Below are 13132 nucleotides of genomic sequence, written 5' to 3' on the forward strand. Positions count from 1 at the left end.
CCACAAGCGGCGCAGGGCTTTACAACGTGACGCATCTGCCTAGATGCGTCACGTTGTAAATCGTTCGTAGGGATGCGCCACGTTTACGCCGCCTTGCGTGACGCAACAGCGGCGTAAACGTGGCGCAAGTGCCTCATAAATCTGCCCCATAGTATTGTTGACAAATGTATAGTACAAATGCGTTCAAATTGAAAGCGAGATAATTTCATTTTCGAAATTACGATCCAGTTTGTTACCAAATATCCTAGGACTACCAAGGGAAATATTTTTTTAATTTGCCCTGAGATTTCACATTTTTATGACACTACAACTAAATGTAATTATATAGAGTATTGTAAACAAAGGCTGTCCATATGCGAAATACGAGTTTTCACTTGAATTTAAATCAAATATAGTTATTCTAAGATGGCCGAAACATTTTAATGGCTTAATGAAAGAAGCAGGCTTGTTAGTCCTTTCTTTGTTTCCTTGCCGTTTGTTCAGCAGCTGACAGGAAGCAGGTGGTGACAGTAGGAGGGGACAGTAGGAGAAGGAAGATAGTTTGGAGGATTCCCAATCCTCTGTGTGCCAGGAGCTGAACGTGGGGCCCTCATGGATGCCGAGTATAGGTAGACAGTAATCTTTCACTGTAAATGTGAGTGACTGATCCGTTGCCACCTGACCTCCTTTCGCTGTCCAGGTACGTGGGGCTGGGGGAATGTGGGTAAGAAGGTATAGACCCATGCCGACAAGTGAATATCGGCAAGCTACGGTGTAATAGAGGCATTTGGTATTAAAATGTATAAAGCTAAGTTCTGACGAAATAGCTGTTGGAGAGTGTGGAGTCTGTGAGGGACACAGATGGGTATTACAGAAAGCCTCAGAGGAGTGTACATCGGGTAGCGTATGGAGAACTGTCTGGAGAGTTGAATTCTAGGAGAGACACAGAATACAGATAATTTACTTTTGAGTGGCTACTAAGAAGTGGGCAGAGGGAAAGTGGTTGCTGAGGGACAGAGGCGCAACTAAAGCCACATTTCGGGAGGGTGGGGGCTTACAAAAAAATTCGGGGGGGAGGGTGCTGATTCTTCCAGCAATATGCAGAGTGGAGATGCAGGGGCTCTAAGAAGGGTTGAAAACACAACAAAGCCTCGTTAGCAAGTAAATGGTCTTTTAAAGACCTGTGAAGTACTCTGGTGCCACTGTGTGTGTGACCGGGAAGCTGTCTCAGCCGGGCCGATACACACAACAGGGGGGCTGAAGCCCTTTGAGCCCAATGGGTGTTGCGCGCCTGCGGAGGGATGATGAAAAAGTTGGTAGTAAGAGGTGCTGGAAACAAGTAGCGTGAGCATGCAATCCGGTTCACCAATGTAATGGTATGGCACACAGTCTTCGATTATATGAGCAGGGTTCACCGAAGCGAAATGGCAAGTGTTCCCCAAGCATACAAAACGCTCCACAACGTAGGACCAGCCTACCTCAGCCACAATTTACACCACCAACCCTCAGCCTCATTCCTTGTGTAAATACCCTGCATCCAAAGGACCAAGTCTGGTGGGCGCTCCATTTCCTGCACCGCCTCCAAATCATGGCACGATCTATTACACTACGTCAGGACTTCCTCTTTCCTTCTCGAATTCTTCAAGAAACTGAAGACATGGCTATTCGACTAGGAGCCCGATCAGCCTATACACCTACTCCTGTGCCTGGATACTCCTCGGATGATAAGCGTGCTCTACAGATCTGTAAGAAAATGTGTTTCTAGCTGGCAGAGGTATGCACGCTGTCCAAGTAGGGACCACAATCCTGGTCAGAGTAATCCTAAATTATCCTATGCTCACCCCGTGGTAGCTTGGCACAGAGCCGGCAGGCTTAACTTAGAAGGCAATGTGTAAAGTATTTGTGCAATAACTCATTCAATAACACAGTAATGCATCACTAAAAGACTCCACAACAGTTTAGAAAAATAGAGAATATTTAACTGGGTAAACAAGTCCAGAATTATCAAAATCCATCAAGTATAAGTTGAGTTATTGGATGTTGAAAAAATAAATGCTATTAAGCGCTTAGAAGCAGGTAGTGCTAAAAATGTTACTTCAGGTCGCGAGTGACCAGTGCAAATCCAAAGTTAAGGGCAACCGCAATGGAGTGCGGGCCAGGTACATGGACCAACTCGGGCCCGCTGAACACAGTACCTTGATCATAGGGCGCAGTCTGCAAGGCTTTGCGGCGTCTGTTCTGAGCGGCTGTGCGGTGAGGCTTTGCAAAGCTTTGCGTTGTCCGGCATTAGCTCTAAGAGCTGTCAGCTGTGCGACGAGGCCTTACGTGGGAGGCCCAGTACTTGGAGTAGGCACCTTAGGCAAGAGTAGGATTCTCAGGAGGTAGAGACTGCACCACCAGCACAACTGCAAGAAGTCTTTTGTGTCTCTGAGACTTCAGAAACAGGAGGCAAGCTAACAAGCACTTGGAGATCACTTTGGAGGGAAGGCAAAGTCCAGCTCTCCTTCCAGCAGAGTCAAAGAGCATCAGGCCGTAGGGTTACAAACAGAAACACTGTCTTTCCAGAAAAACAGTCTAGTTGAGTCCTTTGCACAGCACTGCAGTTCTTCTGACAGAGATTTGGTGTAAATCAAGATTTGTTTGATTTGATGGAGCTAGAGACCCAGCACTTATACCCATATGGGCCTTTGATGTGAGAGAAACTTGAAAGAGTGGTTTTGAAGTGCACCAGTATCCCTTTTAATCCCAGCCCTCACTCCAGACTAACAGTGGGGGGTTAGCAGCCCTATGTATGGGGTCAGGTCACTACCCTTTGAAGGGTAAGGGTGAGTCCCATCTGCCCAGGAAGACCCATCGGAATGCAGATGAAGGCAGATGCAGATCACACCCAGCCCGTGCCTGTGTCTGTCAAGAAGGAATGCACAAAGGGATCTGTCACCTAGCCCAGATGTGTATTAGCTAGAGATAGACTGTAAGGCACACAGAGCACAACGTGCAGAGAAATGTCCATGTTCTAAAAGAGCCATTTCTAAAAAAAGTTATGTTAAATCCGACCTTACCAGTAAAGAGGATTTATCATTACTTTTCCAAAAGATAGGAAACAGGAAAAAGGTTCTCCTTTCTGATCAAGAATTACAGCATAAAGGTATTTTAAGGAATTGCTACTTCTGGCTTATGAGAGGAGTAGGCACAGCAGTGAAAAACGAATTTAGATGTTTGTCACTACCAGGGCATGTAAAACGCAGAAGTGCATATCCTGCCTTTTACTTACATAGCACCCTGTCCTTTGGGTTACCAAGGACCTTCCTTGGTGGTGACTTATATGTAGTAAAAGTAGAGTTTAAGGCTTGGCAAGTAGTTTTAAATACCAAGTTGAAGTGGCTGTAGCATACATACTTGTGGGCACTGCAGTGGCAGGTCTGAGACATGGTTAAGGGACTACATAAGTGGGTGGCACAATCAGTGCAGCTGACCCACTACTAGCATTTGATTTGCAGACCCGGGCCACATGTAGTACACTTCAATAGGGAACTATAAGCAAATTAAATATGTCTATTGTGTATGAGTCAATGTTACCATGTTTAGGGGAGAGAGCACAAACACTTTAGCACTGATTAGCAGTGGTAAAGACCACAGAGTCCTAATGCCAGCAAAAACAAGTACAGAAAAATGGCAGGAGGCAGGCAGAAATTTCGAGGAAGACCACCCTAAGGCTGTCTGGTCTAGCAAAATCCCTTTAACCTAACATAACACCTGGAGTTAACTGAACGATGGTCAAGAGAAAAGACCGTGGAATCCACGCATATTGCTGGCAGTAAAACATTGCATATGCCATCTTGCTCTGGACACCCAAGCCGTCCTCAATCAAACCTGAAAAGCAGGGAAGTAGTGTCAAACTGTGGTGCGTTTGGGAGTGATTAGTAGGTAATTAGTATAGGCAAGAATTAAAACCATATCATAACCTCATTTGCTGCCATACGCAAGGTGCATCCTTAAAAATTCATTAAATAAGAATGTAAATTATTCACAGAATGAATACATGAACTTATTTCATAAATGATTACTTGGAAGCATTACAAAAATGTAATAATAAAAAAAGTGAAAGCCTGTTAATAACATATGAAATGTTCAATATAAAGATTAGCAAAAATAATTCATATGATCAATTAACTCAAATCTTACTCTGCAAATCCCTAGTTCATCATGTCGCATTTCCTTTCAGATCTACTAGTTAAAGCTGTCGCTTTCCTACTACCATCAACGACAGTCTGTTCCCATATCTCCCAACAGGCATTTATTTAACAGTCATTGAACTGCATACAATAAATGAACAGGTGGGAACGGTCCTCCCTCTTGATAAACTGTGCTATGCATGTGGTGGATTGCCTTAAAATTACTTCAACTGTTCGAAATTATTCCAGGAGTTAAATCTTCTCAAAATTATTTCAGTAATTTTTCAAATCAAGCCAGCTCGATTATATCACCGGAGTTAAACCAAAGTGAAAATGTGTATTCACAATTAAACATTCCTTTTAAAAAAAAAAAAAAACATTGGCCTCAGCATGCTGCAACATGATGACATACATTCTAGGAAGCAAAAGAGCAGGTGAGCTATATATTCGTTTTTGTAAGTGGAGAATCTACAAATCGTTGGGTCGATTGTGCTGTTCTTCCAGTTATCTCTATAGTAATTGATAGGCAGGTGCAAATATCTTGCACACATATTTCTCCTGCATGCCCTACTTTATATTCCATGTGTGAGGTTTTGTAAGAAGAAAGTATGGGCTTTTAACTGATCAAAAGGCTCTAAGGTTTCTATGTCATATATTCTTGCCAGTGCCACAACTTGTCTTTTTAAGATGGACTTTAATGCAGAGTAAGATAGTGAGATATGTTGGAGGGTATCCAGATTCAGAAGTAAATCGCTTGTAGCCGAGCCTATATATCTAGCCATGTCATAACCTGGCACCTTGAAAATCTCTTGTAGAACCACCTTTAATGATCCATCTTTTGCATGCATTAACTGGTAGTAGCATTTAATAAAGGAAGACTTACATTCTACAAACCAAATTCCATTCATATCTGGGCGCAACAGATGTACTGGGGTAGCCTTAAAATTTGTCTACATATAATGCATTGCAACTTATCTAGCGTTGGGCGAATTTAGCTGGGAAGGCTTGATGACCATATGAGATTGTGGAGTTCAGCTTTGCTTTTATAACCATTATGGAGAACTCTGCAAAAGGGCTGTTCAGTTTGTGTTTAAGCGGCAGAGGATGAAAGTTAGGTCGCTGGCTTTTTTATTAATAGATGTTAAGTGACTAACAGGTATACCCAAATCCGCAAGCCAGATTCCCAGAAAACAGTATGACGTTGTATAAGCGATCTGAGCTATGCCAAATTTCTATGAAGGCTTTGATTTGTTCTTATGTTTTCCAAAGGCATCACTTTGGATTTATTTCTACTTGCCACCCCCTTATTTCTGAATGCGCAGGAAGGAGTTCTCAATAAATTACAAACAGTACAAAATGCTGCAGCCAGAACGCTACTGTCTATCCCCAAGTTCGCATCTGTGTCCCCGTACATCAGAAAACTCCATTGGCTCCCTATCAGGAGCCGAATCAAATTTAAAGCTATGTGTATAGCTTATAAGACCCTGAACAACACAGGACCACAGTTTTTAAAAGAAGCTCTCCGTCCAGTTGAACAACATAGGATTTTACGGTCCTCTTCAGCCTATCTGTTGAAAGTCCATCGAACAAAGAGGGCCAACTGGGGAGATAGACGCTTCACCATTGCCACGGCCAAACTGTGGAATACTTTACCGCTCCACATTAAAACTGCTCCCACGCTTCTAAAATTTCGTAAAAGCCTCAAGACATGGCTATTTTCCTCCTCCTAACCTCCCGCTCAGACATGACTATCTTACGCCTTAACTCCCCCGACATCTCTTAGTGAGTTCTATGAATTTAGCGCCGAGACACCCTCACGGGTATTTGTTTGCGCTGTAAAAATTGCTAAAAATAAATAAATAAAAATAAATAAATAAATTTCTTAAATTGTATTGTTGAAGTTATTCCAATGATCCCTGCAGATCTGTTTTTGTTAGATCCAAAATGGCTAAGTTGCACGCATTTTGTAGAATCAAAATATTATGAGGACCTATTCTTGATGGGAATGCCATCGCTTTTTTAATGCACTTGCCAGGTCCGCACTGTACCGGTTTGACAGTAGGGGGCTAAAACACAGCCTTGTTCAATGCCCCTTTTCGTGTAAATCTAAACAGTATTTGTAATACTGATCTTTTTTGTCAATGTGATACCAAACATGCCATGTATTTTACATGGGTTCATATGTAACATAAATAAATGTACACTTCGCCCTTACGCTAACATCTCTCCTGCATAATGCATATTGCATATCCATTTTCGGTTAAAGGAGTAAAAGTTTGATGCAAAACTTGAGCATAATTAAAAAAATATAATTTATGCATTTGCTAAATATTATCATGCCTGGTGTAAGCAAAAACTCAAACAAAGACTGTTACTGCTACTTTAAGAAGCTATAAACCGCTAGTCTTTATTTTTGGAACTTATTAGGTTGTATGTTATTTTAAATGCAGTTATTTGTGCATAATTATGCAACGTGTTCCATAAAGACACACTTGCCTTTTAACTTGTGGGGAACACAGAGGTTTAGAATCATGTTATGATTTTGATAGTTGTGTGAATGGGATTACCGACTGTGTGAGCGTTATTCGAAAACAGCAATAAACGGAGAATTACAAATAGAAAATAAAAAGAGCATTTAATAGTTATTTTACATATTGTAAATCCCATTTATATTTATAACATATTAAGGAGAAGATAACCTTTTATAAATTACATCACTTTAAAACAAAGGGGAGGTAAGCTTGCTTGGTACTTTAAAAAAGAAAAGTTTTTCAATCTGCAAAACAAATGTTCTACACTTAATGTGCTAATGCTTTGCTTGGGTGTTAAAGCTCTAACATTGGCTTGTAATTGTAGTGCTATATGTTTCACACTCCCACAACAGCTGTTAGACATGTTAACATGTAATGGATTGAACGTTCTTCTCCTGGTCTACATCCCCTCCTGCTCAGCCCATAGATACAAGAGTTAAACCTACATAGAAAGCTTTCCCATGGATTTTTTTTAACAAAGTTATACTTCAAGAACAAAAGATATCTTGATTGTTTTGAAATTAAATATTGTCCACAAGTCAACTTTTAACAAAAGACATCATGAATGTATCCTATCCTTTTTCACATATATTTTTGAGAAGGACCACAATTCTGAATATTTTAAAAATTCCAGAATTAATGAGTAGATCAATAATAGAAAATAGAAACAGTGACCTGTTGAAAACAGAGGTGCATATAGTGATAAGATGTTAAAAACGTCTAATAAGTTTAGAAAAGAGTTATCTTTCTGGGTATTTGATTCGAAACAGAGTAAGAGTATGGCTCCCACTTTATTGTCTCACTCTCAAAAGCTACCTTAAAAAAACATTTTTTTGTTGTCAGTGGAGATTTCTACCTAGAAGTGAAAGGAACCCCTTCTGTACATGGCTGAATTCGAACAGTGCTTCATATTTGCCATCAATCCTTTCCGCAACAATATCACAACTTGGTATAAGTATATTAATGACATTTTCTGCATCTGGACCCGGACAACACAAGAGTTGAGCACATTTCAATGTGACTGAATGACCTATCTATAAGCATTAAACTTAACATGACTTCCGATCAGCACAAATTGAACTTTCAGGACAACTGGATTAAGACACAAAAGAATTCCCTGATACCATCACTGTACACAAAACAGACAGACAGTAACTCCACTTCATTATAAAATCTTTCCTCCAAAGAAGTCTCCGGGATAACCTTCAATGCGCCCTTTTTGATCTCATATATCATAAGTGTATGACCAAGTAAGATTACTTCAAACATGGCAAATTTTTAATTGAAAAACTGAAAAGAAGGCGGCTCCTGCTGAGGTTGCTAAAAAGCGCTTCCAATAGAGCTAGGTTAACTCCTTGTAATACCCTTCCCTAAAAAATTACAAAGAAGGAATCTCCCAGAATCCTATGTCACCACATATGGTCAAATCCCTCAATAGAATTATCAGTCGTATCAGCCATTTATTTTAATCAACCATCTGTCAACCTGCAAAAACACTTGGCATTGCAATACTCTCTTAAAACACTGGAGTTTGCAAGGTATGTCTACTCTAGTTTGCATGATGCATTAACAGCCTGTTGCACATTCAACACACTCTTCTCTCTGACCCAGACAGGACAACCTGAAGGAAACACCAGAACTCATACCAAAATGTTAATTCAAAGTGTCCTTTCTCCATTGCAACACGTAAAATAGCAGCATTAACACCACTTCCTTCTCCTCCATATAGACTGATATCAGAGTTTATATTCCTTTCTTACCAGATCGCGAAGGTGTGATTCCCACTTGTGGTAACAACACCTTTACACTGCGTGCCTTTCTTTGTTTCCTTTCTTTAGTTTTTAAAGGATTCCCTTACCTTCGTCTTTTAGAAAAAGTATTGACCCTGTCTCATGTCCTGAGGAAACCCAGAATCAAAGAGGTTGAACACAATAACAGATCAGAATGTCACTGAAAGACACAATCAACTGGGGTCATCAATAATGACATAATGAATACCCACACATTGCCCCATTGGTCCCTTAAGCTTGCTTTTCCTGAACTTTGTAATCAAATACCCAAAATGATAATTGTATTCCCTCACTATCGGAAGTGGTTTGGACTGGCATCTCTTTTTTTTCTCATGGTGATAGTTTCTCTTGTGTATTATTGAACAATGGATTAATTCCTTCATTTCTTTATTAATCAGTGTTTCACAATTGGGGTCCTTCTCACCAACTTAAAAGATTCTGTGATATATTTATGATTTATCTTATGGAGAATATATTGATTCCTGAACAGCTGAGATCCGTTGTTCTTGTCATATACCTTAGTTGAAAACTACCCGTAGAAACTCTCTGTGTATGTTTCACTGATACTGTGGGTCAACCTTCTTCAGCCTTGTAAGCCTACCATTGTACATGATTAACTATAGATACAGGAGCTTAGCTCTATTTCCTCCCTCAGCCTTTGATATGTCCGGCCAGAGTAAACAATGTGAAGGTCTGACTCTGTGGCTCCTTATTATTGTTGAGGCCTAAGCGTGGGACACTGTGACGAGGAGGAACACAGATGGCTGGTGAGCAGTCTAATGGGTTGGCAAGTGTATAGGGTGCTGGGAGAGTGGTTAATGAGCAGCATGCAAGGCACTGGGTGATGTTAATGGGGGGTTTCACAGTTTTGCTTATGGTGTGTTTTGGGAAAGATGCTGGTTGGATGGGCTTCTTGCAACAGTTAATTCACAAGAGTTTGAGAGATTTGAAAGTTTACTACAGTCCTCAACTCCCACCCTCCTCCCCCCACCCTCAATGTACTTACCTCCAGTGGCTGAGTTTGGTTCCCATCATTTACTGTTGATTGTCTTTCCAGATGGAGCTCATTCAAGAAGAATTATGTGATCCATCGGCTGGTGAGTTCATACTGTAGTCTTTTGATCACTCATTAAATTAGATATTAATTTGGAGGACACTGCAATTTACAGTTAGATTTTTAAAAGATACAGCATTCTGTTATTTAGACAGTGCTTTTCCCCTATTGTGATTTTACATTAAAACATCTATATTTCTCTAATAGGTAATCAAGCAAACAATGATGTAATTAAAGTCTTCCGGGCAGGGCTATTAGACAGTTGTCTTTATTTGCTAATGTCTTTTGATTGTGTGACATTCTCTCACGTATTTATGGCTTTGATCCACTAGGTCCGCTTTATCAGTCAGCAATGCTTCTACCACAATCTCATTTCATGTGAGGGAACATTTTGATTTGGGACTCCCAATTCCCATTTAAAGTAGTTCTCCCAGACTGATTTTAATGTCTATTCCTTCTTACAATGCTAACTACTTTACCAAATGCTAGATGTATTTTACATACTCTCTTTTCCATTGGCTTGTAACGCTTGCATTATGTATATAGCTCTTAAAATGCAGGCTACCCAAGCTCTTGATGATTTATTTCAGGTTGAACTTTGCTTCAGGCTTTTGACAGACATTTTTAGGTCTCGCCTAGCGTTGAAGCGCTTGCTGTGCTCACTCTGCGAGATCTATTGACATATGTAAACTGGGCCACACTGTGTTATAGAATTGACTTGAACCGTCACCTTTCTTCCTGTTGTGAAACAGGTAGCAGGTTTACTGCTGGATTTTATTTCCGAGGCTACGTCGTCTGATACAGCTAGGTGAAGACCCCATGGCCCCCGCAGATGCTGGGAGATACCCCACGGATGCTGGGGGGCACCCTACGGGAAGGCCTGTTTTGTCCAGGGCCCTGTTTTTTTTTGTGTGTGTGTGTGTATAAATAAGAATACACTTTTCGTAGGGGATGCCATTGATTCACAAATTGCCCTTTAAAAGCCTCCTGGAATTTGTGGTCCGTTTAAATGATTAGTTTCTGCTCTGTTATCAGATAATGACACATTGTTGTAGAAAAGGACAAAAGGCTGGTGAGTTTCCTGAAAATCACCTCCCTGCGTGGCTCTGTGACGCAGAGCCTGCTTGCACCACATGGTCATATGACCTCTTTAAATAGTTTTACATTTTGTTCGATAAGTACAAGTTTCAGCATCTTCTTCATGCCAGAATCACAAGAGTCACCTCAGGTTATCCACATAGCTTGTGGGGGGTTGACGTTCATGATACTCTGTCTTAGGAGTTTTTATAGCCCAGCATGTGACTTCTCCACTGTCAAGGTGCTCACGGCTTCACGAGACGTTTGGCAGTTAGTCATTGCTGGTGTAGAGCTGAAATCATGTGACCTGGTAACACGCAGGCACAAGGTTTTCAAAATCATTTCAATGTTGCTAGCTTCCACCATCCCGGAAGCGCACATTTTACTATTTGTGCCCATGGGCGTTGATATAACCGGATGTAAACATCTGGGTGTTGCGCTGAGGTTTTTATAGTATGTCCTAGTTACCATGACGCAGTTGCCCTAACTGCATCAATCCAGCAGTTCACTCTACCCTTGCTCTAAATTTGGAGTATCTGAAAGCCTGCGACTCCAAGCTCTCGGCAGACGTTGTAAATGTCTACACACTACTTTTAATAGTAGCGCCAAAGTTCTTGGCTGACAAGGTGAGGGGCATAAGCAGGGCTTGTTTTTTAATCAAACTGTCTTGGACCATGAACATGAAATAATTTATAGTGTGGGGGTAATAGCCCGATGACTGAAGAACCCGAAAGGTTTATTCTAGCGCTGCTTTCATAGCTTGATGGCTCTTCTTATGCTCTTGTGTTCTTTTCTGGTCATTAACCCTAGTTCCAGAAAGGGTCCCAAGGCTGCAACATTGTTCTTCCATGATTAAGAGTGCACCTTCAGAGTCTCATTGCTCTGGCCTAGCGCCGGGAGTCCTTTTGCTTCGTATATGTGGGTGCTGCACTTTTCTCCTACAAACATACATTCAAGCATGCCTAGGCATGTTCCCTGTGGACATGGCAACGTAAGCTCAGAAAATAAAGTACCTTTTGCACAGTCAGGTACTATTATGATCACTTGACACTCCCTCTAGAGAGAATAAATACAGAACACTCCTGAAGTGCGTGTGCAAACGTGCAAGGTTCTTTCCTGTCTTGAGACATTCCATGCAGTAGTGTGCATGTATTTAGTAATATGTAGCAGAGAAAGTAAATTTCTGGATCGAGACCACGTATTTCAAGTGTCTACCGATGTGTCCACATGGGACCTTTGTCAACGGTGCTATGTTTGATTTGGGTGTCTGAGACGAGTCGGTGCTCAGTGAGTCAGAATATTTGAGGATGCCCAGACAAGTACTTCTTTAGCACAATGCCCAGTAGATTAGCTGCACACTGTGTTTAGTGTGTCAAACTTCTCCATTGACCCTTGTGATTGGGCTGACCACCACGCCATCACCTTTCACCTGCCCAGACCCACAAGACATGGACACCTCAACCCGTGATTCCCAAACGATGGCTTAGAGACACCAAGAACCTTGATCACGAGAAACTGGCAGCGCGTTGTGAGACTGACCCAGATCGGAGCTCCGATACACTCCTTCGGCGAGAGACGAGCAACGACCTGGACCCTGCACTACAAGGCTCCACTCCATACAGACGTCCCCTCCCGTTTTAAATTCTTCATTACCAGACGGCCATACTACGGCTGTCTCGAAACCCGCTAACCGGGTTGGAATTATCACCGGTCCTTCAATACCCGCACTACGCGTTTTAAGCCCTGAAGAGTCACAGGCATTGACCTGTTGACGAAACACATGTCGGCTGGCGTTTTGTTTTCCTCATGAACATCTTCACATAAACATCCCTTAAGAAAACCACTGGTGTCAACTGTAAAAAAAAAATTAATAACTTTTGAGTCTATATGTGTGCCCAGGATTTGTGCATGTTTGTTTGGCGAAGGGCTATCAGCTCTTCCCTAATTCGGGGGTTTTGGGTCTACCTCTGACCTAGCAGCACCACATGCTTTTGTTCTCCATTCTGTGAATAACCGACAAGGTTACCTGCACGTGCGCCACTTCCCTGCTACCCTAAAACCCTGCGCAGAATCAGCTCTACCTCTTCTCTCCGCGTTGTCCTCCCAAACCTTACCCAAAAACCTAGCGCACTGGTCCAATTTGAAAATCTATGACGAACACTCTATCTCGAAAATTCTTGCCTCCTTAAACCCGAACAATCACGTCAATGATCCTCTCCCATCTAACTGCCTAGCTTCAGCCTCTCAGGCCATCATCCCTTCCTGGACCTCAATAATTAACGCCTCCCTCCTCCAGGGCTCAATTCCTGATTCGCTCAAGGCTGGCCAAGTTGTCCCCAACCTAAAAAAAAACATGCTGGACCCTGCTTCCGCTGAGAACTATAGACCCATATCTAACATCCCACTCCTAGCCAAAGATCTGGAAAAATGTGTGCGACAGCAACTTAGCCTACACATCAACAAATTTCACCTATTAGATGACTTCCAATCTGTGTTCAGATCGGTTCACAGCACGGAAATCACCCTCCT

The 13132-nt window shown here is 41.8% G+C and overlaps 1 protein-coding gene across 4 annotated transcripts in view; it reads left to right on the forward strand.

Moving 5' to 3' along the window:
- The first annotated feature begins 496 nt into the window (after window positions 1–496).
- Window positions 497–13132, forward strand: part of WSB2 (WD repeat and SOCS box containing 2) — a 366828-nt gene continuing 354192 nt past the window's right edge. For 3 of the 4 annotated variants that reach the window (XM_078667115.1, XM_078667114.1, XM_078667113.1), the window contains exons 1-2: window positions 497–679; window positions 9530–9569. In XM_078667115.1, the coding sequence (XP_078523241.1) occupies window positions 9530–9569 (40 nt within the window). In that variant the 5' untranslated portion in view covers window positions 497–679. The remainder of the gene's footprint in view (window positions 680–9529; window positions 9570–13132) is intronic. The other variant, XM_078667117.1, reaches the window with a different exon arrangement.

This window comes from Lissotriton helveticus, chromosome 11, assembly GCF_964261635.1.
Source record: "Lissotriton helveticus chromosome 11, aLisHel1.1, whole genome shotgun sequence".
NCBI lineage: Eukaryota > Metazoa > Chordata > Amphibia > Caudata > Salamandridae > Lissotriton > Lissotriton helveticus.